Source organism: Panthera onca, chromosome C2 (genome assembly GCF_046562875.1).
Source record: "Panthera onca isolate mPanOnc1 chromosome C2, mPanOnc1 haplotype 2, whole genome shotgun sequence".
Taxonomy (NCBI): Eukaryota; Metazoa; Chordata; class Mammalia; order Carnivora; family Felidae; genus Panthera; species Panthera onca.
Window position 1 is genome coordinate 132,787,727 of NC_138347.1, and position 25,915 is coordinate 132,813,641.

The 25,915-nt window shown below is 42.4% G+C and overlaps 1 protein-coding gene across 7 annotated transcripts; it reads right to left on the minus strand.

Moving 5' to 3' along the window:
• Positions 1–7,859: 7,859 nt before the first annotated feature.
• Positions 7,860–25,912, minus strand: METTL6 (methyltransferase 6, tRNA N3-cytidine). Of its 7 annotated transcripts, none has more exons than XM_060638642.2 (6): positions 25,801–25,912; positions 24,431–24,805; positions 22,616–22,750; positions 16,845–17,015; positions 10,444–10,585; positions 7,860–8,545 (listed from the first exon to the last, which is right to left on the minus strand). In XM_060638642.2, exons 2-6 carry the CDS (start codon positions 24,653–24,655, stop codon positions 8,364–8,366), a joined length of 855 nt encoding a protein of 284 aa, XP_060494625.1. In that variant the 5' UTR covers positions 24,656–24,805; positions 25,801–25,912; the 3' UTR covers positions 7,860–8,363. The 7 variants fall into 7 exon arrangements, with proteins under 7 accessions (XP_060494625.1, XP_060494624.1, XP_060494622.1 ...); XM_060638641.2 differs by having other exon boundaries at positions 25,795–25,907; XM_060638639.2 differs by having other exon boundaries at positions 25,779–25,891.
• Between the last annotated feature and the right edge of the window lie 3 nt (positions 25,913–25,915).

A 25,915-nucleotide genomic window follows, 5' to 3' on the forward strand; every position in this document is an offset into this window, starting at 1 on the left:
ACGATAACAAAAGGGTTTTGTACAGGATAAAGTCATAAAGACATAACAGAATGGGGGGAGAGGGGACTTGAAAGCAGAGGGAGGAGTAACAACTGACCTAGTGTACCTGAGAAGCTGAATCTGAAGCCAATAGTGATGAAAAGTAAGAAAGCAACTCAGTCCGCACGGAGAACTCCCAAAGATTTTGTGCCTCAGGATCGTGGGTACAGACGGCATTGAAAATAGGTCTTTGAGGAGCAGTTATACCCCCAAGCCCCCTCCCCATGTCCCCAAGGCCAGACAGCCAAACAGTCCCCACCCCAGAGCAAGACTAGAGGCTAAACACAAAATGTGTCTCTTGGCCTAAGGGGACACACCAGGCAAAACGGAGGATGCACCACTATACCGTAAATAGTACTCCTAAACACTTTCCCAGCAAACTCTGTGAAAGCTTACGTGCCAAATGTTGAGATTCTCCCCACTCCACACTGGCTTGGCTCCCAGATCACGAGTAGCGTGGATGGTATCCACCCGGCAGGGGCTGAAAGCTTATTTTCGGGAGAGACCTAAAGATAGCAGACTAGAGGTTATACAAAGCCAACAGCCTCGTCGGATCGCCACACCGGGAAGCCCACATGGACAGCTCCCCCTCGTGCTCAGAGATTCCCAGCAGCTCCCCGTTCTAAAATATAAATGGAAAACCAAGGATCACTACACATCTGAGAAAAGCCCCTAAAAATAAAGATAGAGACCAAAAGAGGAAAGGGGAAAAAAGAGAGAAGACAGTGTGATGGTTAATTTAATAACCGTGAGTTAGATGAATTCTTTCTCTCTGCCTCACTATCCTTGACCTGGGACTACACATCTTAGACTTCTTAGCCTTCTTGAGTGTGTGGGCCAGTTCCTTACAGTAGTTCTCTCTCTCTCTCTCTCTCTCTCTCTCTCTCTCTCTCTCTCTGTATATACATAAACTGTATACAATTGAGACTTGAACGACATGGGTTTGAACTGTGTCCATTTATATGCAGATTTTTTACAGCACAGTACTATAAATGTAATTTCTCTTTACTATGGTCTTAACATTTTCTTTTCTCTAGCTTACTTTATTGTAAGAATAGAGTATATGATACAGATAACATACAAAGTATGTGTTAATTGACCATTTATGTTATCAGTAAGGCTTGCAGTCAACAGTAGGGTTAAGTTATTGCAGATATTTTACTAGCCCTTGTGTTGTTCACGTGTCAACTGTATGTATCTACCTATATACCTATCTATACATAGGTTCTGTTTTTCTGGAGAACTCCGACTAATACACAGGGACACTGTGTATTTAGGGAGATAGCCTAAATTACACCTCAAGGAGAAAAATTAGAATTCAATTTTATTTTCCCTAATGAGACAAATTAAATATTAAAGAATATGATTTTGTCTGATAGGGTTGAGTTTTGAAGGGTGACAAATCATTGTACAGTCTAAGATTTTTTTGCCAACCGCCAAAGAACCAAGTTTTGTGCCTTTGGGGACAAAAGTGTCCCTGAGGAGAATGCATGCCCTGGAGAGATAGAAGACACTGCATCCATGAAACAAGACTAAGTTGCTATTTTTAAAACGAACAATGAAAGAATACAAAAGGGTTCCTGGAATTTAAAAGTATGAAAGCAGATGGGGTACCTGGTGGCTCAGTCAGTTAAGCATCCGACTCTTGATTTCGGCTCAGGTCAGGATCTCACACTTGGTGGATTTGAGCCCCACATCAGACTCTGGGCTGACAGTGCAGAGCCTGCTTGGGATCCTCTCTCTCTCTCTCAAAATAAATATAAACTTTAAAAAATACATAAAAAATAAATATATGAAAGCAGAAGTTAAAAACTCAGTGAAGGATTGTGAACCAAATCTCCCAGAAAGCAAAACATGAAAAAAGAGAGATGGTGGAAAAAGAGAGAACAGACTGTAAAATTATAGTATTGGTAGAGAAAGTTCAATGTTTACTAACAAGAGCCCCAGAAAGAGAAGGAGCAATGTATATGTGTGTGTGTGTGTGTGTGTGTGTGTGTGTGTGTGTGTCTGTGCGCGCGCGCACGGTGGTAGCTGGGAGTTGGGGGGGTGGATCATTAAATAAATGTTTATTTTTGAGAGAGAGAGAGAGACAGGGAGAGACAGAGAACAAGTAGGGGAGGGACAGAGAGAGAGGGAGACACAGAATCCGAAGCAGGCTCCAGGCTCTGAGCTGTCAGCACAGAGCCCAACACGGGCTCGAACCCACAAACTGTGAGATCAGGACCGGAGCTAAAGTCGGACGTTTAACCACCTGAGCCACCCAGGCACCCCGGGAGGTCATTAAATAAATAATTGGAGTAAATTTCCCCAAACTAAATGACCTGCAATTCCAAATTCACAGCAGGGTGGATGGCCCAGCTGAACAGATGAAAACCCCTCCCAATCTGGGGCACCTCACTGTGATTCCAGGGCATGGGGAGCAAAAAGAATCCGTAAAACACCCAATCTCTCTCTCAGGAGATGTCCTCTGGCTCCTGGTGGGTGAGAATATTAAAGGTTGAAATGGCACTTGTAGCAGATTTGTCATAAGGATTTTAGTTCATTTAACTTGCAAGTTTTGGAAAGGAGTTCTGAGGATGCTAGATTACATTTTTGTTCTTAACTTAAAAGCAGTATATTCTCATTACAGAAAACATGTAAATTTCAGAGAAGTATAAAGAAGAAAAAGTATCAGCTGTAATTGAACAGCCCTGAACTAAATACTGTAACCATTTTAAATTGGTTCCTCCCTAGGTGGGCTTTTAAAAAATATATATATCTACCTATCCTTTTACAATATTTACTATTAAACATAACTGAAACCATTATTCGGTGCAGTTTTATATTCCTGCTTACATTATGAAATGAGCATGTTCAGTGCTCATTACAATATTGTAATTTTTGGTTTAATTTATATAACCAATCTCCTATTTTTATTTAAGCTGTTGTCACCTTCACAGTGTTCTAAAAAAAATTTTTTTTTGACGTTTATTTATTTTTGAGACAGAGAGAAACAGAGCATGAACGCGGGAGGGGCAGGGAGGGGGAGACACAGAATCTGAAACAGGTTCCAGGTCCTGAGCTGTCAGCAGAGCCCAACGCGGGGCTCGAACTCACGGACCGCGGGATCATGACCTGAGCAGAAGTCGGATGCCTAACCGACTGAGCCACCTAGGCGCCCCACCTTCACACTGTTCTAAACAGTGTTTTTTATGACCATCTTCATATATATACTTCTAATTATTCCCTTAAATTGGATTCCTAAACATGGGATTACTGGATCAAAGATTATGTACAGATTTATGAAATCTGCTACACAATGCTTGTGTTCTAGACTTTCATTGTCCAATACAGTAGCCACTAGCCACATGTGGCTAGTTACATTTATATTTAAACGCAATTGTAAAATCGGTTCCGCTGTTGCACTGGCCACTGGCCTTAGTCCTCAGTAGCCACATGTGGCTAATGGCTATCATATTGGATAATGCAGATAGAGATCATTTCCATCATTTCAGAAAGTCCTAGTGGACAGTGCTGTTTTAGAGAAGTCATACTTTAGAGAAGTCTTTAGAGAAGTCATACCTCCATAAGCAGTCTCTCCATTCCTTTACCAGCATTATTACCGTGTGTGTGTGTGCGTTTTTAAAAATGTTTACTTATTTTTGAGAGAGAGCATGCATGCACGCGCGCATGGGTCAGCGGAGAGGATAAGGCAGAAGGAGACAGAGGGAATCCCAAGCAGGCTTGTGCTGTCAGCGCAGAGCCCGATGAGGGGCTCGATCTCACGAAGGGTGAGATCATGACCAGAGCCAAAATCAAGAGTCAAGACACTAACCAACTGAGGCACCCAGGCACCTTGAGTGTGAGCGTGTTTTAAATTTTATTCATTTGAGGGGCGCCTGGGTGGCTCAGTCGGTTGAGCGTCCGACTTCGGCTCAGGTCATGATCTCACAGTCTGTGGGTTCGAGCCCCGCATCAGGCTCTGTGCTGACAGCTCAGAGCCTGTAGCCTCTTTCCAATCCTGTGTCTCCCTCTCTCTCTGCCCCTCCTCCAGTCTCACTTTGTCTCAGTCTGTCTCTCAAAAATAAATAAATATAAAAAAAAATAAATTTTATTCATTTGAAAGGCAACAAAGGGAGTCTCAATTCAATAACTATTTCTAATTAGAGCTGACCATTTTGTTAGAAGTTGTAAATTGTCTCATTTTGCCGGTCACAATGGTTTTCTAGACGTGCTTGGGAAGATACTCTTAACGAGCTCTGCGTCACGTTCTCATCTCCACGGCCATGCCCTAAACCAGGGCATATGACGCCTCTAATGCGAAGTGTGGAAATATTCTTTCCAAGTGATGGTGACAGTGGTCACACTCAGGTTTTCCATAGCCTCTCTTCCTCTTTTTCTTTCCTCCGGTGCCGTGTGTTTGTGCTTGGTTTCCTAGCTGCCCCACTTTGGCCCAGTGAAGTCCCCTACCTCTGTGTGTGCCCACAGTCCTCCTACTCCTATACTCCAGCCAGGGTGACCCCACAGCACCCTGTTTCCAGTTGTTACCTACTGAACACTAGCTACTGAAATGCCACGTGTGTGAGAAGGGCAGAAAAGTGAAAACGTAGCTAATTTTGTGTTTAATGACTCATTTGGCTTCAGAAGCAGAGCCTATTTACGTTCATATTCAATATTTGCCTCCCAACAGCAAACACGGTCCCGCTTTACTCTCTCGGTGCACATGATTTCTTTCACAATTTTCCCTTTCTTGGTTGACGACTGTGAAATAGGAAGCTGAATGCTGTCAAAGATAACTATGAATAATGTGTGAGGCAAATAAGTATCCACGCTGAGACCCTTCTCTTGCGTTTCCTTAATCCCTAGCAACAGTAAAAATGAATCCACAGAACCATTCAGGGATGGGGGGGGGCAGGGCTTGCAGACCCTCTCAGAACCTATTACCTAAAATGTTGCCCAAGTTCAGTTGAAAGCAAACCACCTTCCATAGGTAAGGTATATTGAACGCTGGATAAAAGCATCCTTGCTATTCCCACAATGAGGTCAAAATTGATCTTATGGGATAAAGTTGACCTAGAAAACACATTTGTAAGCATTTGCCTTCCTTTTCGATGACAATAAAAATGGACACGCTGGAAAGGCCAACGGGATTATTTAGCGTCTGGCGCCCCCTTGCGGCCTCTTTTGAGGACCCTATGCTTAAAAATGACAGGCTTCTGGAAGAGAAATTGGGGTTTAAGAAAAATGGGAGGTTATCTTCTTGGGGAATACAAACTAATAGAAATAACTAGCACTTGGCTGGCACATTTTAGTGAACAAAGCACTCCCAAGTGGATGATCTCGTTAAACGCTGACAGCAGCCCTCAGCTGTAGGCGGCAAGAACTCAGCCTTACGGATGTGAAAACTGAGGTTCTGTAAAGCTGGCGACTTGTGTGATGCAAGTCCTGGACTTGTACCCAGATTTCGAAACTCCAAACCATGTGATATAATTTTATTAGTATTATTTATGTAGTATATCAAAAACCCAAAACATATACCTACTACTGTATAGTATACAGTATACATCGTACAGCATAATATATGTACTATACTATATATAGTACAGATACGAACTACATAATACTATGATACTTCTACTACTTTCTATAGTACTGTTAACTAGTACTCACTACCTTTCTGGAGCCATTTTCTGTCTGTGAAAACAAGGCAATACTTGGTGCACTCTTTGTAGTCTATGACTTAACAAATGCCGTTAGTTTTGCTACTAAACTGTGGCTTTGCTTCCCTGGGTCCCTGGCGCCCAAGATGTGGAAAGCCCTGCTGCTCTACTGTCCTAACCTGCGGTGAAATGGTAAGAGGTTTGCCTGGGGAGAATCAACAGGAAGGCACAGAGGCAGTGGGACTGTAGCCATGTTTTTATTGTGCTTAGCCTTATTTTTGTTGTTTCTTAATCCAATCCATTAGCTCATGGCTAAAACTCTGATGGACTATGTCACCTCATTCATTTAAGTAGTATATTTCATAGCCAATGTATTTTAAAGTTTTCATTTTTTTATTTTTTTTATTTTTGAGAGAGAGAGAGAGAGCATGAACAGGGGAGGGTCAGAGAGAGGGAGACACAGAATCCAAAACAGGCCCCAGGCTCCGAACTGCCAGCACAGAGCCCGACACGGGGCTCGAACTCACGGACCACGAGATCATGACCTGAGCCGAAGTCGGCAGCCCAACCGACTGAGCCACCCAGGCGCCCCAAAGTTTTCATTTTTAAGCAATCTCTATACACAATGTGGGGCTTGAACTCACAACCCCAAGATCCAAGAGTCACATATTCCACCAACTGAGCCAGCTAAGCGCCCCTACAACCAATGTATTTTAGAGTGGGGTAACTGAGAGGTTACCTATGTCATCAGGCCAACTTTAAATACTCCAAGTGAAAACTTTGCAGCCTTTCCTTTATGGGGTAGGACTTTGGGGCCATAACTGCTCCTGTTAGTTAGTCTTATTCATGGGTGTCCCCTCAGCCAACTACTAGTGAAGGTAGAGAGGCCTTTTCTTACAGCCAGGGTCCTTACTAGCCTGTTCAGCTTTCTTGAGAACATCGCTCCTGTTTCTCGGCATATGATCCGCCTCGGACCAGCAACCTCCAGTAGGTGTGCTTCTCAGCAGCTATCCCCATTTTACAAATGAGGGTAAATGATGAGGTCACGATTCCAAGTGACTTCTGATAAGAAAAGCCCATGCTTATCCTACGCCCTACACAGCTCCCTACTTTCTACTTTAAATACCCTGATTTTATTCAGCTCAGCCACGGAAATCCAAGCAGCACTAGTCATATCTCATGGAGGGAAGGACTTTTGTGGAAGGCGCATCCTGGGGCTGAAGCTAGGAGTGGGGTTCACTTGGAGAAGGCTAGAGGAAGGAGCCCTGGACCGGAAGTGGGGACCCTGCGGCTGGTCGTGGCTCTCCTCTACCAGATGCTCTGGGGCCAGGCCTGACCCAAGATCTAGGAGAGGGCCCATGAACCCTGCAATAGATCCATCTTTACTAGCTGATTAAAAGAAAGAAAGAAAAAAAAACACTGCAAGAGACAAACTCTGTACAATTCCTCATCGGTTTTGCTCTCACCTAGCATAGCCATCTTTTAGCCCTCAAAAGAAAGGGAGAGAGTATATGAAGCAACAGACCAACAAGAGACCGGGGTTCCTCTTGCATCCCCTGCCCCATCCCCAGAAGCCCCTCCCAAGAAGTCGGGCCCAGACGGCAGGATGCCAGCCGGCACTCTGCCTGAGCCCCAACGCCTGCCCCGCTTCTCTCCAGGAGCCAGGATTGATTCTAGTTGTACAGACCAGCTAGGACTATTATGCAGCCCACTTCCCACTGGGACCTCCCTCCTCAGATGTGGCAACGGTGAAAGGGCCTTAGCTTGCTGCAGGTGCAGACCACAGTCAACGTACTTTACACAAATGTTCTCATAGACAAGCTCTCTGCAGAGGGGAAGCAGGAAGGCTTATAGGATCTTTTGTTAGCGAGCCAACAGCGCTTGGATTTTATGTCATAGGGTAAAAGGCATTACTTGGAGATGCTTGGGAAACAGGTCAGCAGACTAATTTAAGGATTTCCCCATATCCCACTGCAACACTAGCTGTGTGATTTTGGCCATGTTGGTCAATTACCTCCCAAGCCACTGCTTCATATCCCAGTGGGGACTCGGGTCAGTCCATCCACCGTATTCCTGGAGAAACTGCATCGGGAAGATGGCCTTCCCCTCTCTCCCTGGGGCAGTGTGGCCAGGGCCTGGTTCAATTACAAAGGGTCTCAAGAATTAGGCAGGGAGCCATGGTGGGTTCTCGAGTCATAGCAAAAGCTGTATTCGTGAAACACTGGTCTTGAAGAGGCACATAAATGAACTGAAGCGGAGAAAAACGGGCAAATAGGAGACACTGGAAAAAGAGAACAATCCTTCAGGCTAAAAATACATCTGGATGTGTTATTTCGGTCTATTTGGCCTCATTTTTCCACAGGGCTGCCTGACATGCTGCCTGGGGGCGCACTTACAGGCTCGCAGTAGTGACGGCAAGGATCTCTTTAAGCGCTTATGCTTTTCCCTTCATGGAATTTCAGTCAGACAGCCTGGCTGCACTACATTATACCATCAAACTTTCTTTACTTTTCAGGCCTGGAAATTTTATTTGCATTGTTGTAATATACACACACACTTGCTACCTTTTCATATAAAAATTATATATGCTCATTTTTAAAAAGTTAAAATATAAAAATATACAAAATAGAGTTACTTCAAACTTTCCTCTTCAAGGGGAGGCACAAATGCCAACCTTGTGAAAGGTCAGGACTTGTGACCCAGGCCCAGGGTCAAGGGTGTTGGGTTCTTAGGACACTTTCGGAATTTGCTCTGAAGAAAAACCCTCGGCACACACAGGCCTTCTTTTTTATTCACCGTCTCACGAAACACATACTCATTCACCACTTCTTCGTAACCTGTGTCCATAAAGAGCTGAGCCAGGAATTCTGTAAGGAAGCAGATCAACAATGCTCACGGTCTTTTGTTTGTTTATTTTTGAGACAGAGAGAGAGAGAGAGAGAGAGAGAGAGAGAGAGACAACGTGCAAACATAAGCAGGGGAAGGGCAGAGGGAGACACAGAATCTGAAGCAGGCTCCAGGCTCCAAGCTGTCATCACAGAGCCCGATACGGGGCTCAAACTCACAAACCCTGAGATCATGACCTGAGCTGAAGTTGGAGGCTTAACTGAGCCGCCCAGGTGCCCTTGTGACGCTCATGGTCTTGATACTACGTTTGCTCTGAGGTGGTAAAGGGGGCGGGGGGGGGGGGGGGTAGGGAGGAGGGTTATGGTATTTTTTTAATGTAACAAAAACTCCAGTGCTAAAATTTAAAGAAGGTTTTGTTTTAGAAAGTAACACACTCCTACTTCTCATCTCACACCCAAATAGAAACCCCCAACTAAATAATTTCATCAGAAAAGTTTAAGGACAACCTGGAGTATGGCCACCTTGCCCTATTATTATGAATCCCAAATACCAATGTCTGAGTAAAAAGAAACAATATTCAAAGTGGCTATATTCATATAAAGTCTTCATGTGTTCAGTTTGCTTGCACCAAGCACCTCACTTATCCTAACACGAAGGAGGAAATTCTGTAACCAGAGTGGCGGGGAAAATCCCTTTGTAGTGATATACCCTAAGGAAACTTTAACCCAAATAATACATCACTACATGTTCACTGAAACCAACAGAATGGCCATGTAGTGAAAGTGAAGACCCTTAGAGCCCTGCTTCTGAGGACATGCTCTGACGTACTCTGCAGACATCACTACATCTTCTCAATTATTTACAACTGAGATTTCAGTAAACAGGAGCATGAATATTTTTAACTTTCCCCTGACATTTTCTGGCTTTGCAGTTTTAATGGTAATCACTCATTTCTGATTTCCTTCTACATCCAAAAGAATACTTTAAGAAATACAAACGGCTGTAAAAATAGAGTTTAAGAAGGTAATTATTTTGTGGTCCAAATGATTAAGTAGGCTTAAAACTAATAGTTCAAAATATCTAGTATAAGACTGAAATAATGTTCGGGGGTTGGATGCTTTTCTTATCAAAATGACTTTTTAGGGGCCCCTGGGTGGCTCAGTCAGTTGGGTGGCCAATTTCAGCTCAGGTCACGATCTCGTAGTTTGTGAATTCGAGCCCCGCATCAGGCTCTGTGCTGACAGTTCAGAGCCTGGAGCCTGCTTCAGATTCTGTGTCTCCCTTTCTCTCTCTGCCCTTCCCCTGTGTGTGCTCTGTCTCTCAAAAATGAATAAATATTAAGGAGGAATTTTTAAAAAATGACTTTTTAAAGACCCCTATAGTAAATTTGCATACTTAAAACCTTTATACAAAAAGGTTTCTTGCCTTTATAACCTGGGAAGGTAATCTCCAGGCATTATACTTGTCTTTTTTTTTTTTAAGTTTATTTATTTGTTTTTAGTAACCTCCACACCCAGTGTGGGGCTTGAACTCACGACCCCCAAGATTAAGTCACATATGCTCTTCTGACTGAGCCAGCCTGGCGCCCCATCCTACCTGTTTTCTTTGTGACTGGACGAAGTGAGGATCCCCATTTGGCCTCCCCCTTTTCCAGCACATTTCCTGGTAGGGCAGCCACGTGGCATGTCAGAGTCTGTCCACTAACCTGGGCTCACTAACAAGACACTGTCACCAGAGGAGGCCTGTGAGCTCACCACGGCCAGGGCCTCGTCCCTGTCGTCCCAGGTGCTAGGTGGTGCGCGTCGGAGACTGTTCCAGCCGGGACCTTGCGCTACGTGCAGCCGCCCCCGCCTCCGGCCAGTACCCCAGTGATAATGCAAGCAAGTAAACAATTAAAGACAAATTCCATTAATCTTACCATCAGTAAAAAAATACGATCTGGTTCCGTCTTGTCTAGCATAAAAGTTTTCTCCAAGTTTGCTGCCAGCTTTAAACCTAAGCATGGCATGATCATACAGCCCATAGTCCCGAAACAAGACACTTTTGCCTGGTTTTAATACCTATGAAACAAAAGCAGGCGGTACGTAACTCTGGGGAACCCAGGCAAATAAAACTTATTCAAATAAAATAAAATCTGATTGATTCAGGGATTAAAATATCTTACATTTGTGATAATTATGAAAGGAACCAGACTGAACCATCCATAGTTTGAAGGAAAAACAGCCTCCTAATCAAAGGTATAGCAAGACCTGCGGGGCCCCATGCATTAGAGGGATACTTCTTGAGCACCTACAAGGTCCAATGTCATATCAATTAAAATGCTAATGACGTTAAATCAAAGTCTTATCTTAAGGCACGTTCTCCTGCCATTTTATCAGCCATCTCCTAGTATATGATCCCGAAGTCAAAGTGACCCTTTAAAAAAATATGTCCTTTTGGCTTCTTACTGATTCTAGCTGGCTTTCCTCATTTTAAGTCTCCACTTGGGTTTCACTGTGCTACAATTATGCATAACTTGCCCACCATGCTAATAACAGAGTGCACTCGGCAGTTTATCAGACAGGAGGGAGGGAGAAAGGAGAGATTATCATCCTCGTGCAAGATGAGAAAATGGACACTACATAAGTGATTTATGCACGATTCACACCTCGGCCACTAAGTGGGGGGTAGTCAAGACGCACATTTGGGTCAAAAGGCATCATAATGTAGAATCAGAGACACCTGTTAGCCCTGGAGGGGGATTGGGGGAAGTGTCATTCCAATTCCATTCACACTACTGACAAGAAAAGCAAGGCTAAGGGGAGGAGGGGTAACTGAGTATTCGTCCTACATGTGCCTTATAACAGGTCCTCAGGCCAGTGCAGCAGTGTAGGGAAGGGGATCATGGTCAGGCCCGGCTGGGAGTCCCTCACTAAAGTCTTTCAGAGACAGGTGTCACAGAGTAGGTGTCTCGAAAATTGGGAGTAGGCACCGGCAGGGTGTGGGTATTATAACTCCCTCCATCTTATAAAGCAAATAGCATACGCTTTTCAAAATGAAGAGAAAGTGGTATGTACTGTGACATTTCCTTTTTATGTGAGAATTCTTTCAAAATGCATGAACGCTACTAAATAAGAGCGGACTTAAAAGGCATTAATTTTATTAAACCCTATTCTGTATTTTTTTTAAAGTAGGCTTCATGCCCAGCACAGAGCCCAACGCAAGGACTGAACTCACAGCCCTGAGATCAAGACCTGAGCGGAGATCAGGGTGCCTGGGTGGCTCAGTCAGTTAAGTGTTCAACTTCAGCTTGGGTCGTAATTTCACGGTTCGTGGGTTTGAGCCCCATGTCAGGCTATGTGCCGACAGTTTGGAGCCTGAACCCTCCTTGAGATTCTGTGTCTTCCTCTCTCTCTGCCCCTCTGCCCCCGCCACCGCCTCAAAAATAAATAAAACATTAAAAAAAAAAAAAAGGAAAAAGGACCTGAGCTGAGATCAAGAGTTGGACACTTAACCAACTGAGCCACCCCAGGCACCCCCAATTAAACCTTATTCTGATTCATCACAACAATAAGATGATTTTTAAGACGTGACATATTAGACTTTTGATGCAGTTTGATGTATTTCCTCTTGAATAGGGGTATGAAAGACTGTCCCTAATACTTCCAAGTGAGCTGCAGTTTCCTCATTTAGTAAATTCTAATCAATGAGGGATGCATTCTAAATAGCATCAGTAAAGAGCCTCTTGGGTAAAAACATCCTATCTTAGTCTAGAACGCCAAGTTTAAAAAAAATGTGAATTGTGAAGAGAAAATTCTGAAAAATTTAGTTTATAGGAAAAAGGCTTATTCTTAATTGCAGAAGAAGGAAGGTTCCATGGGACAGTGGGAAGAACACTCAGGAATTTGGAAGTCTTGCTTCATATCCCAGTTCTTCCATAACTAGTTGAATAACCTTGAGCAAGTAATTTCATCCCTGTGTTTTCTTGTCTATAAAATAATAAGTTCAATACTAATGCCTCCTTTGATCATGGCTAGCAGGCATTTTTCACCATTACGTTCTTTCATTCTCTAAACAACTCCAAGAAGTAGGTTAGGGGTGGGGAGGGAGGGGAACGGGAGGTCTATTATAGCCACTTTTACGGCGAGCAAGGCTCAGAGTCAAATTAATGACTCAGGCACTACGTATGATGGCAGAGAGATCGCAATCTGCTACTGTTGTGAACTCATTCCACATCAGCTGAAAAAAGAATTCTATTGGGGGTAAAAATAGAAAGGACTGCTGAAATGGAATTTGTTACCAAAGAAAGATTACAACAGGGGCCAGGTGTGGATTGAGACAGCTCAACTGAATAATAATAAAAAAATTTCATTACTGTTAAAATATAAATAATATACTGTATGTTTCCACTAAAATTTTTCTAAATAGTTTACCCTGAGAGAGATAGAGACAGTGCGAGTGGGGGAGGCAGAAAATTCCATTAATTTTATTAAATCCTATTCTGCGCTGGTAGCGTGGAGCCTGACGCGGGGCTCAAACTCACGAAACGGCGAGATCGTGACCTGAGCTGAAACCAAGAGCTGGACGCTGAACCGACTGAGCCACCCAGGCGCCCCTGTATGTTTCTATTTAAGTCAAGAATAGGCATACCCTCAACAATACTTGGCTTTGTCAGACTTCTTTAATTTGGTTAACCTAGCGGTATCTCATTGGGGTTTTATTTTACATTTCCTGGGTTACTGAGATAATCTTTTCATATGTGTGTTCTCTTCAATAAAACGACTATTCATATCTGCCCATTTTTCTATTAATTTGCTTGTACTTCTTTCACAGGAATTTCTCACGTATTCTGGGTACTAATCTTTGAACAGTTTATAGACTTTAACTCACTTTTCCAAAGTTGTTGGGTTTTTTTTCTTTGTATTATATTGTCTTTTGAAGAACAGAAATTCCTACTTTTGTTATAATCATCTTTATGCTTAGAATGCTTTGAGTCATCTTTTGAAAAAACTCCACACTGTGAGGTCATAGAGATTTTTTCCTGTATTTTCTTCTGAAAGGCTTACATTTTTGTCTTTTTCACTTAAGTCTTTAATTCACCCGAGAATGATTTTTGTATAGGATGTGAAGGAGAAGTACAATCATTCTTTCCTACATGGACACCCAGTGGTCCCAGCATCACTTACTGAACAGTCCCTATTTTTCTAGTGATCTTCATTGTCACTTCTACCATATATCAAATTCCCATGTATGCGTGGATCTGTGTTTAAGCTATCACATTCAAGTTGTCCCTCTGCTAATATCATTCTATCTTAATTACTGTAGCAGTAAGAAGTCTTTTCATCTGGTAGGGTACAGATTTCCCCCGTTTTGTTTTTCTTCAGAAGTGTTTTGATCTTTGTTCTTTCATGTAAACTTAGAACCACCTTGTCAATTTGCTCAGAAAACAAACAAAAAAACCCTACCCAAAACCTCCAATCGATCAAACAACAACAAAAAATAAAATGTATAGGGGGCACGTGGGTGGCTTAGTCAATTAAGCCTCCGACTCTTGGTTTCAGCTCAGGTCATGATCTCATGGTTTGTGGGTTTGAGCCCTACATCAGGCTCTGTGCTGACAGTGCGGAGCCCGCTTGGGATTCTCGCTCTCCCTTTTTCAAAATAAATAAATACACACAAAAATTTTTTTTTAAAAATTAAGAAAATAAAATGTATAATATTAAATGGAAAAGTAAGATTGCACAATGCATGCTACTCTTTGTTAGGTGTGAAGAGCTCTGTGACATTAAGCAGAGTACATTCATCTTATACTTTTATAGTCTCAATATATTCTAATTAGACAATTACATTATTTGCAAATGAGTTTTGTCTTTCATCCCTATTTTCCCATCTTTTATTTTCTTTCTTGTCTTTTTGAGCTGATTAGGACCACCAGGATAATGCTGAAAAGCAAAACTGATAGTAGGCGCTCTCGCCCCATCGAGTTCCAGATGCTTTTTATTCTGTCCCCAACTCCTACTTCTCTCCAATCTCTGAAACCTTTCATCAGTGAAATCACTAGTATCCACCTCTTCTCAATGTTCCTTTCACATCCTGGTGCTAACAGACTGTTCCTGAGGACACTGTTTTCCCTGCAACCTCTCAAGTCATGGCTGTTTTCTCTCCTCACCTTTGTACCACTGGGCTTAGAGATGAGCCTGGCGCCCTCCATGCTTCTCATTGCTACTTTCTCATGTATTCTCTTTCCTCCCTAAAATCCCTAGCTCTGAATCTCTTGTCATCAGATTATATCATCTGCTATCCCTTAATATTACTGTCATCTATTAGTGCCAGGGTCATTTCCCTGTTTCAGGATGAATGTTTCTGATTTATTCTCCTCTCCTTAATACTACTCCATTCTTAGTTCAGAGTAATTTCAATATATGTGGATTATCCCTCCAAATATGCTGGCCTCTTAATGACCTGAACTTTTCCAAGGTCTTACCCTTCCAAACCACTCACTCCCATGGTAACGTCCTGAAGTCTTGTCAACACTAAAAAGCATAACCCCTCCGGTCTCTCAGTGTCATACGAGTCACCTTGGTCATCCCCCCTGCCCCATCTTTCCAGCTCTCTCTCTACTTCCCCATCTTTCATCATCCTTTATCCTCACCTGGACCTTCAAATCAGGTGATCCTACCATCTTTTCCCTGATGCCCTCTCTTCCCTCTTTACTCAGCTTCAGTTCCATGCCCATTTGTGGGTATATGCTGGGTTCTCATCTGCTCAGATACCAGGGGCAGGGAAAGGGGAAGTAAGGAGAAAAAACCTTACAAAACCTCACGAGCAGAGAGCTGAAACCACCGTGGCAACATCTGAATTTCTTAAAATGTTGTTTTAAGTGAGAATAATTACTCCCTAAAAGGTTTCCAGTGTCTTGAAGTTTGTTTCGCTACTTAAAAACATTTAAAATGTCTACTTTTTCAACTTGCTGAATGTTCTTCCCTCCCTTTTATAAAGCAGACTGACTGAGGCCTCTGACTCGCTGAACAGGTGAGACTTAACAGGCTTTCCACATTGTGTGCCCTTGCCATTTAGTGGCCCCCAGGTGACCTGCATGCTTACCACTGGTCACTTGTGTTGGTTCCCAAACTTGCTTACACCAGCTGTACTTAGATTTAGAACTATATATGAATATATAAACAATGCAATGCAAGTAAAGAGCATTTTTATTTTCTCTGAAAAGTACACTGAAACTTTTGGAAAGACTTGATAGAGAAGCACTGAACTGCTGTTAGACATGGGAGAACCAAAGGTGAGTCTAGGTTAAAAATATAAAAAAATTTGCCCTTGCATTAAGTTTCCAATCATTTTTAAGTCTTTGCTCCACTTTTAAAGAAGCCAAAACTCTACTATGTATGTGGTTCATAAGATGGTAAGAAAGATGGTAAATAGCCCCATACTCAAAAGAAAGGGCCGTGGCTCTACATCAAAAGAGTGATAAAAGAATAGTAACATATTTTAAGTCATAACAAAATGTTTAAGGTAAGAATGTACCCTTTTCATGATTTTTTGATTTAGTTGATCTTTAATCAACATTGTTGCCACAGATAAGAGAGCTTCTACCGTAGTTTACAAAGCAGCCTCATTCATGATCTCACTTGCATCTCACAATAACCCTAACAGACACCCCCATTTTACAGCCAAGGACACTGAAGCCCACAGAAGGAAGATGACGTGATTTGTCTTGAGTCACATGACTTAAGAGTGATGCTTTACTTCCTGAATGCTACAGCAGCCTCCTGATGGCCAGAGAAGTTTGGGTTCTCCTCATTCTGGCAACAATGATGATAGTGACAACAACGGCTGATTTTTGAAGAGCACTTACCACCTTCTAGGCATTGTGCTAAGCACTTTATACATATTGCGTGTATTTCATCTCAGTATCTCAGTATTATATAGGTAATGAAACTGAGGCTCAGGGAGGTAAAGAAACTTGCCTAAGCAGGGAAGCCAGGTATCGTCTCTAAGCACTCTGATGCCGGACTACATTCTTGACCCCGAACCATATCTTCTTCTCCTTTTCCAGCAGGGACTATCTGCATGTTATTCCATGCACAGAGCCCAGATAACTACAAAATCATCCTCGCTCCAAAGCTGGCCAAACTGAAGAGCAGTGATGGCTACCAGACAAACCAGAATTCAAACTGAATGTTTTAGGTAGGAGAACCCCTTCGATACACTGACTGCATGGCCTACACCTAGTGAGAACGAGGGGGCTTTGTGAACTAGACATGAGCCTCAGAGGGGAGGTAAGCAAAAAGATCAGGATGTCCAACCTCCAGGTTCCAAATTACTAACCTGGTAAATGTTTTGTAAGACAAGGTGCATCTTATCAGGGTGAACAGCAGAGAGGACAAATATCAACATGACAACATCCACGGACTCTGGGGGCACATGTTCCAGAAGGTCATCTTTGGTTAGATCACACTGGAACACCTTGCATCTTTCTGTGTCATATAAAGGATTTTGCTAGAGAAGGGGGAAAAAGAAAAGAATTTTAATGCAACACCCATGTTGACACACAGAGAAAAATACAGCATCAAAAGGAGATCCGATGGAAAATGGATCTATTTCCACTTGTGCACTGCTACACAAAAATCACAGATCACTTTGTTACTGGGTAAAACTGAGTAATGTGCCATTTGCACGCTAACGCCTGTAGCATTTGATGTTACTAGGAGGGGCAAGATTTCATTTTAACAAATCATCTTTAACTGACGATAGAACACTGAGGAGCTATCTCATGTTCAAAGCTGCGCATTCTAGAAGCATAGATTTCTAGAGGGATAAGTCAAAACTGACCCGTGCTTCCTTAATCCTCCTTTGAAATCACCCATTACAAGCCTAAATCCTCTAAGAAGTCCTTCCCGATCCACTCATGGAGATGCTCCCACAGTTCTGCATATTTTCCCTTGAGACAGCAAGCCAAATAAACCAAATTTCTTCTTCTTCCCCGCCCCACCCCCACTTTTTTTTTTTTTAAACAAGTGTGTTCCTGTACGTTTTGAATGGGGGGTTTAAGAGCATTATCAAAAAAAATACATATAATACTCTTATAAATAAAGAGTATCATAAAGTCTAAGATCTTATAAGACATTATAAAAAAAATAACAAACCTTTCTTTAAGAAAAAAATTTTTTAATGTTTTTTTTTGAGAGAGACAGAGAGAATGTGAGTGGGTCAGGGGCAGAGAGAGGGAGACACAGAAGCAGAAGCAGGCTCCAGGCTCTGAGCTGTCAGCACAAACCCGACATGGGGCTCGAACTCACGAGCTGTGAGATCATGACCTGAGCCAAAGTCGTACGCTCAACCGACTGAGCCACCCAGGCGCCCCACAAACCTTTCTTTAACGTAAATAAGGACTCGAATAAATAAAAAGTTCTTGGATGGGAAGATTCAATATTGAAAAGACGTCAATTCTACCTATAAATCTGCTTCTAAATCCAATGCAATCTCAATAGAATCCCAATAGATTTCTAGAAACTTGACACAAAGGCAAATTTGATTCATCTGGAAGCAAAAATCTTTAGGAATAGCCAAGCCAATTTTTAAACTGAAGAACAATGAAGGAGGAGGTACACTACTGGACTTCAAAACATACTACAAAATGCAGTACTGAAACAATGAGGTTTGAGAATGGGGACAAATAGACTACGAAGACAGATCAGAGTCCCCAAAACAGACCCACGTATATAGGGGAATTTAGTATCGCATATGACAAAAGACAAGTGACAAAGATGACATATCAAAAAAGGTAGACAATAAAAGTGACAATTATCAGGGAAGAAAAATGAATTTTCTCATTCAACTTATTGTGCTAGAACAACTAGCTATACACTTGTGCTAAAGGACAATTGGTTACCTAGGTGACTTAAAGGTTCTGGTTTCAGTTCAAAGACGTACAGTAGTATAAAAATGCAGCTCCCATCCTTACAATAAGAAAAAAGATGGACAGACAGCCAAGTAATGGCTTTTTTTGTGAACCCATCAAAGAATAAAGGCCAACGAACCAGCAGCCGTCCCCCAATCTGGAGACAGATAAGTGCCTTCAGGGAGAGACAGGACCGAAGCATTTGCTTACCTGAGGCAGAAACCCCCAAACTGGAAAGATAAAACTAGAAATTTGACAAACTGCTGTAGACTGAGTGCGGATGTTATAGCGTGAAGCCTCTGGGCCTCTGGGGGTGGAAGTAACAGGAACATTCCCATCTTTTTATAGGTGTTTCTTCTAAGAACATCACGGGGCTCTCACAGAGAAGATGGTGCTCCATCTAGTACTGGACTTTCTCATCTCCTTTAAGGAAGAAAAGATTCAAACTACAGGGGAAAGGTCTCCTGGAGCCTGCAGCCTTAGGGTACTAGCGAATACCACTACCAAGAGGGGAGGAAACTGCTCTGCCCAGACCCATTCTTAATTTTTTTTTTTTTAAGTTTATTTTTTTAGTAATCTCCACACCCAATGTAGGGCTTGAACTCACAACCCTAACATCAAGAGTTGCAAGCTCTTCGGACTGAGCCAGCGCCCCCCAGACCTAGTCTTTTTTTTTTTTTTTTTTTTGGTGGAGGTGCTGGGGATTGATAGACCTAGTCTTGATCTGAAGGGAGAATGGCCTCAAGACCATCGAGGAGGACACCAGGTAGATACTGAGGGACGAAAAGGAGAGGAAAGCTCTAGTCCTAGAGCACAGACACACTTGTGAAGGCCACACCCCTGAGACACAGGCCCACTATACAGTTCAAAAACTGAGAATCAGAACATTAGATGACAATCCCTTCTCCCACACCTTACCAAGTCTCCAGTGGTAATAACAACAGTGGATTGCAGCTGGGAAAGTTGTAAGAGAGAGGATCTTTACGAGGAACAGTATGAAGAGCAGACCCAAAGCCAAAAGGGGTGACATAAACCAAGTCACCAGAGGACTCTGAAGTCTCTGGTGGCCATAGCAACGATAAACCTCACAGGTAACTATAACAGTAACAGATTTCAAACACAGCTCAACTCCTGTCTAGATTATTACAAATCCTTATGACCTCAGTATCCATAGCCCTACATAACATACCTGACTTTCAGTGAAAAAAAAAGTACAAGACATACCAAATGGCAAGAAAAAATAGTCTGAAAAGACAAAGCAATCATCAGAACCAGACTCAAATATGACACAGATATAGGAACTAGAAGTTTGGGCATTTAAAATAACTGTGATTAATAAGTGAAAGACTCTAATGAAAAACATAGACAAAGTTTAAGATCAAATAGGTAATTTCAGCAGAGAAATAGAAACTACAAAAACATCGACTAGACGAACTAAAAACCAAAAACACAGCAACAAATATGAAGAATGCTTTTGAAAGGCTATCAATAGGAACATTTACTACCTAAGAAGGAGTCCGTAAACTTGTAGATAGGATGAAAGAAATTATACAAACTGAAAATGCAAAGAGAAAAAAAGTTAAGAAAACAAACCACCATCCAAGAAAACAAACCGCCATACAATAGCAAATGGTATAATACACATGCCATTAGAATCTCAGAAGAGAGAACAGAGCTGAAGAAATATTTGAAGAAATAAGGGCCAAAATTTTTCCAGATTAAAAAACATGATAACCAAAGCTTTAAAACTATGTAGAAGGTTAGAGGACTCTTAAACAAGACTTAAGACCTTAGAGCCTTGAAAGGAAAACATTAATAAATTTGCACATAGTTTAAATCCTGCTGAAAGACAAACCATAAAGCAATGCTAAATAAACTAGAAATGTTTGTAAAAAATGAAACAATATCCAGAATATACCCTAAAGATAAAGAAATGACAGAAAAATTAGCAAAGGTTATGAACAGACAATTCATAGTATAATACAAGCTCCACCTGAGGGATTTTTTTTGTGTTTTGTTCACTACTTAGTCCCAGTGTGTGGAACAGTGACTGGCACATACTAGGCTCTCGATAAATACATATGGAATAAAGAAACTCACAATCAGAAGAAAAACTAATGCTTATTTACATATATAAGGGGTAAACAAACTAAAATATGGAGTATTACTTTTTGTCCATAAGATTAGAAGATATAAAAAAGACTGATATCAAACGTTGAGAATATAGACAGAATAGGAGCTATATATTAAAATTTATATATTAAATTAAAAAATATACATCAAATATTAAAATTTAAATGTGTGTACCGTTTCTCCAAGGAATTCTTCCATCACCAAAGAGAAAAATGCACACACGTGTTTTGGGGAGTGGCACATAGTGCCACATTAACCCTATTTGTAAGAGTAAAAAATCAGAAGTAATTTAAACAAACAGCAACAGGGTAACTGTTAAAGTACAGTATATCCACTCTGTGGAATACTACAACAGCTAAGTAAAATACAGTAGACCTGTATGTACTAAGACAAAAAAAAACCAAAGTACAAGATAGGATGTGGAGTGAAGAAAGCAAGTTATAGTACAATGTGATACCGCTATTAAAAAAACTTCTAATGGGGGCACCTGGGTGGCTCAGTCGGTTAAGCGTCCGACTTCAGCTCAGGTCACGATCTCGCGGTCCGTGAGTTCGAGCCCCGCGTCAGGCTCTGGGCTGATGATGGCCCAGAGCCTGGAGCCTGCTTCCGATTCTGTGTCTCCCTCTCTCTCTGACCCTCCCCCATTCATGCTCTGTCTCTCTCTGTCTCAAAAATAAATAAACGTTAAAAAAAAAAAAAAAAAAAAAAAACTTCTAATGGATGGTACAACTGTAAAAGGTTGATGGAAAGTTAGATGTTTGCCCAAGTATCCCCCACATATTTGTTAATAGCAAAAGGTAAATACTTGTACCCCTTAGGAAGGTACTTTTTAGGTGGGAATTAGGTAGTTACTACCTTAACCCAGAGATCAAAACTAAAGCTAGCATTACCAGACATTAATGCCTCCTGACAGGATGCAATATCAAAGATACAACATTACTTATTACAGTATTTTTGCCACAAATATTTTACCTGGTTTAAATCTAACTTCTAGTTTACAGTAAAGGAAATACAGAGGATAAAGGAACAAGTTGAATGATATGAATAAACAATCAGACCAATATGGAATGTGGGACTGAATTATAGAAAATGGCTTGCTTTTCAAAAGCTCAAAGCCAGGGGCCCCTGGGTGGCTCAGTTGGTTAACCGTTCGACTTCAGCTCAGGTCATGATCTCATGGTTTGTGGGTTTGAGCCCCATGTTGGGCTCTGTGCCGACAGCCCGGAGCCTGGAGCCTGCTTCAGATTCTGTGTCTCCCTCTCTCTCTGCCCCTCTCCTGCTCATACTCTCTCTCTGTCTCAAAAGTAAACATAAAAAAAATTAAAGAGAAAAAATAAGCTCAAAGCCAGTGGGGAAAAGGTCAAGGGGAAGGGCAGGGATGTTTTAGGCTAAGGAGATTTAAGGTACATTAAGAAGTACAAGATTTAGTCCTCGATTAAATACATCTATAAAAGACACTTGGGACTACTTGGGTAAATCTAAATCCATTCTGAATATTAATGACATTAGGAGATTACAGTTCATGTATTGCACCATGCAGATAAAGTGCGTATTTTTTGAATATGTATGCAGACATATTTCAGATGGAAGTGTCTTGACATCTATACTTTAAAATAGTTGAGCAAAGAAACAAGTCTATAAAGCAAATGTACAAAATTCTGGCAATCATTCAATTTAGGTAGAAGCATATGGGTATCATTTTGGTAGTTCTTTCTCCTTTTCTGAATAAGCTGTGTTTCTTTTCTTTTTTTTTAATTTTAGAGACAGAGTATGAGCAGAGGAGAGGTGCAGAGCCCCAATGCAGGGCTCAATCCCACAACCCTGGGATCATGACCTGAGCTGAAATCAAGAGTCAGATGCTCAACTGACTGAGCCATGCAGGTACCCCAAAGCTGTGTTTCTGTATGTATGATACAGGTATTTAAACAGGAAAAACACATTCATGATGGTCATAGCTGGTTAGCTTCAAAGAGAGAACTGGAATTAATAAACAAATGGGCAGAGAGGCAGGTCAAAGAAATCTAAGAAAACAGTAATATAACAGAAACATGGACAAGGCACCAACCTTGACATACTCAACTGCTCTTGGAGAAAAGTCACAGGCATAGGCAAAGATATTCAGATCTTCTTCTAAAAGCGGGAATAAACAGTTCCCAACACCACAGCCAGCTTCAAGCACAGTCAATTTTTGATCTTCAAACTGGGGAAAGAGATGCAAAGTCGTTTGCATCATCGAGAAACAAACCAAACTACAACATGTCTCCAAACAGGAGAAGCAAGGTTTCTGCCCCCGTGGGGCAGACAGTAAACAAGTGAACTGAGAACCTAAAGCTAATACTGATACCTTGCTTGTCGTCCAACACTGGGCAGCTTAGTATAAAGAAAACACAGCAGGGGCACCTGGGTGGCTCGGTGATTAGGCATCCCTCCCCCCCTTTCTTTTTTAATGTTTTATTTTTTTGAGAGAGAGGGCGAGCAGGAGCCAGGCAGGCGCAGAGAGAGAGGGGAACAGAAGATGCAAAGTGGGCTCTGCAAAGACTGCAGAGAGCCTGATGTGGGGCTGGAACCCACGAACTCTCGATCATGACCTGAGTTGATGTCGAGTGCTCAACCAACTGAGCCACCCAGGCACCCCACAGCATCCGACTCTTGATTTCTTTTCTTTTTTTTTTTTTAATATATGAAATTTATTGTCAAATTGGTTTCCATACAACACCCAGTGCTCATCCCAAAAGATGCCCTCTTCAATACCCATCACCCACCCACCTCTCCCTCCCACCCCCATCAACCCTCAGTTTGTTCTCAGTTTTTTTTTTAAATTTTTTTTTTTAACGTTTATTTATTTTTGAGACAGAGAGAGACACAGCATGAACGGGGGAGGGGCAGAGAGAGAGGGAGACACAGAATCAGAAGCAGGCTCCAGGCTCTGAGCCATCAGCCCAGAGCCTGACGCGGGGCTCGAACTCACGGACCGCGAGATCATGACCTGAGCTGAAGTCTGACACTTAACCGACTGAGCCACCCAGGTGCCCCTGTTCTCAGTTTTTAAGAGTCTCTTATGGTTTGGCTCTCTCCCTCTCTAACCTCTTTTTTTTTCCCCTCCTCCATGGACTTCTGTTAAGTTTCTCAGGATCCACATAAGAATGAACACATATGGTATCTGTCTTTCTCTGTATGGCTTATTTCACTTAGCATCACACTCTCCAGTTCCATCCACGTTGCTACAAAAGGCCATATTTCATTCTTTCTCATTGCCACATAGTACTCCATTGTGTATATAAACCACACCGACTCTTGATTTCAACTCAGGTCATGATCTCATGCTGGTGAGATCAAGTCCAGAGATGGGCTCCATGCTGAGCATGGTGTCTCCTTGGGATTCTCTCTCTCTCTCAAATAAATAAACATTAAAAAAAAAAAAGAAGAAAACACAGGATAATAGCTAAAATAACAGGCTCTGGGACTAAACTGCTTGCACTCAAATCTGGACTTCTTCCCTCACCATGTTCTATCATTAGACAACTCTCTTAAAAGAGCTTTGTGCCCCATTTTACCTGCAAGTAGGGATAACAATGATGTCTACTTCACACTGTTATTGTAGGGCTTAAATTACACAACATGTAGAGTTCTACAAAAGGGCCATGGTAAAGTGTTTATCGTCTTTATTATGAATCTGAATCTGTCACTTAAGTCACCCAGTATGAATTCAATATTTATGACTTTCAGACTGGCTTTAAGAAACAGAAAATGCCCTCGAAAGCTCTCTTTCCTACATACAACCCAGGACCTACTAAATCCACTGGAGACCCATAGGAAGGCAATAAACACTCCTCTTCACATTTGAAATGAAAAACTCAAACAAGGTTCAATATTAGTTTACCTCTCTACATGATCTGAGTTCCTCAAACTCTCTGGTGGTCCAGTGTCTATCTTTGAAGAAGTTAGTGCTATTTCTTTTGTAAAAAAGGTCCCAGTTCTTCTGAGCCTCTTTTTCCAGTTTTTGCTGTTTAAAATCAGACATTAAAGCCTGGTCTCTTTTCAATTTCTCCTCTTCTTCAGCGCTGAGAATTCTTGCCTGCAGTCCTTTCCTTTGCAAAGAAGCCATCCCATAAGTTGATGGTAATATATTTAACACTGCTGAAGATTCCCCAACCCTGAATAACCTGAGTAATCCAAGCTGATACTGCAGACATAGGAAGGATTTGTCCAAATGTGGTTCTTCGCGTTGGACTCAAGCCTCGGGCAGCACTGGGTGCTTTGCAGGAAAAAGGAGATTCCGGTTAGTGGTTCTAGGACAGTTTTTAAGACGCTGGTTAGTCGCTTTAGAACGGTTCTTTCACCAAACAGTTCAACTCACCACATACTAGATGCTGACTCAACACAAAAACCCTGCCCACTCTACAAGAGGTCGGTCAGAAAGAAGCCCAAGACACAATCCCTACCTTCAGAGGGCTTACATTCAGTGGCCAGGGCTCTCACGCACCAAACTCTAGTTCAAACCAGAACAAGTTAACTATTATAATAATAAATCGGTTTAGGGACGCCTGGGTGGCTCCGTCCGTTAGGCGTCCCACTTCAGCTCAGGTCATGATCTTGCAGTTTGTGAGTTCCAGCCCTGGGTCGGGCTCGGTGCTGACAGCCCAGAGCCTGGAGCCTGCTTGGGATTCTGTGTCTCCCTCTCTCTCTCTCCTTCTGTCTGTCCCTCCCCAACTCGTGCTCTGTCTCTACCTCTCTTTAAAATAAATAAACATTAAAAATATATAATAATACTAAATCGGTTTGGTTTAGAAAAAGGACACTCCCAAGAAGTGACTGAGAAATCTTAGGGAGGAAACATCAATTTTTAATGCCCGGGAAAGGGTGACTTAAAACAACCACACCAGCTTCCCGAAATGGCGACGGGTGGTCAAGTGGGGTGATCATTTCCCAAGGATCCGAGACCCAGTTTCGGGGGGGAATTTGTAGTCAAGCCCGGCGGCCTGAGATTCTGATCACACACCTAAGAGGCCGTCTCACGAATCGGAGGGTAGCGCCGTTTTCCAGGGGCTGAGGCTCTCGTTCCTCCATTAACGCGTGAAGGATAAGAGGCCAGTGACGCGCGGGGTAGGGTCCGTAGGGCTCCGGACGCTTGGGAGAAACTAGGGCGCCCGGGCCGCCCTGGCCTGCGGAGAGCTGGCCACACTGGCTGTCAGACCCGTGTTCATCTAGTTCGCCGCGCTTGGGCTCACCGTCATCACTTCTTACATTCACCTGGACGGGTAGGGACGGACGCACTCAGCCCTCAGCCCGGACCCGGCCTCGGAAGCCGGATCAGGGAGCTTCGGTCCGGGGACAAATCCCCCTCGAGGACCTCTCCCGGCGGAAT

Excerpts from the sequence above, each read along its gene's own strand:
- METTL6 (XM_060638642.2), bottom strand. The coding sequence starts at position 24,655 with ATGGCTTCTTTGCAAAGGAAAGGACTGCAGGCAAGAATTCTCAGCGCT. Across the intron at positions 17,016-22,615 it reads GAGCAGTTGAGTATGTCAAG|CAAAATCCTTTATATGACAC; the intron begins GTTGGTGCCTTG and ends CCCCTTCTCTAG. Across the intron at positions 10,586-16,844 it reads TCTTACAAAACATTTACCAG|GTATTAAAACCAGGCAAAAG; the intron begins GTTAGTAATTTG and ends TTTGTTTCATAG.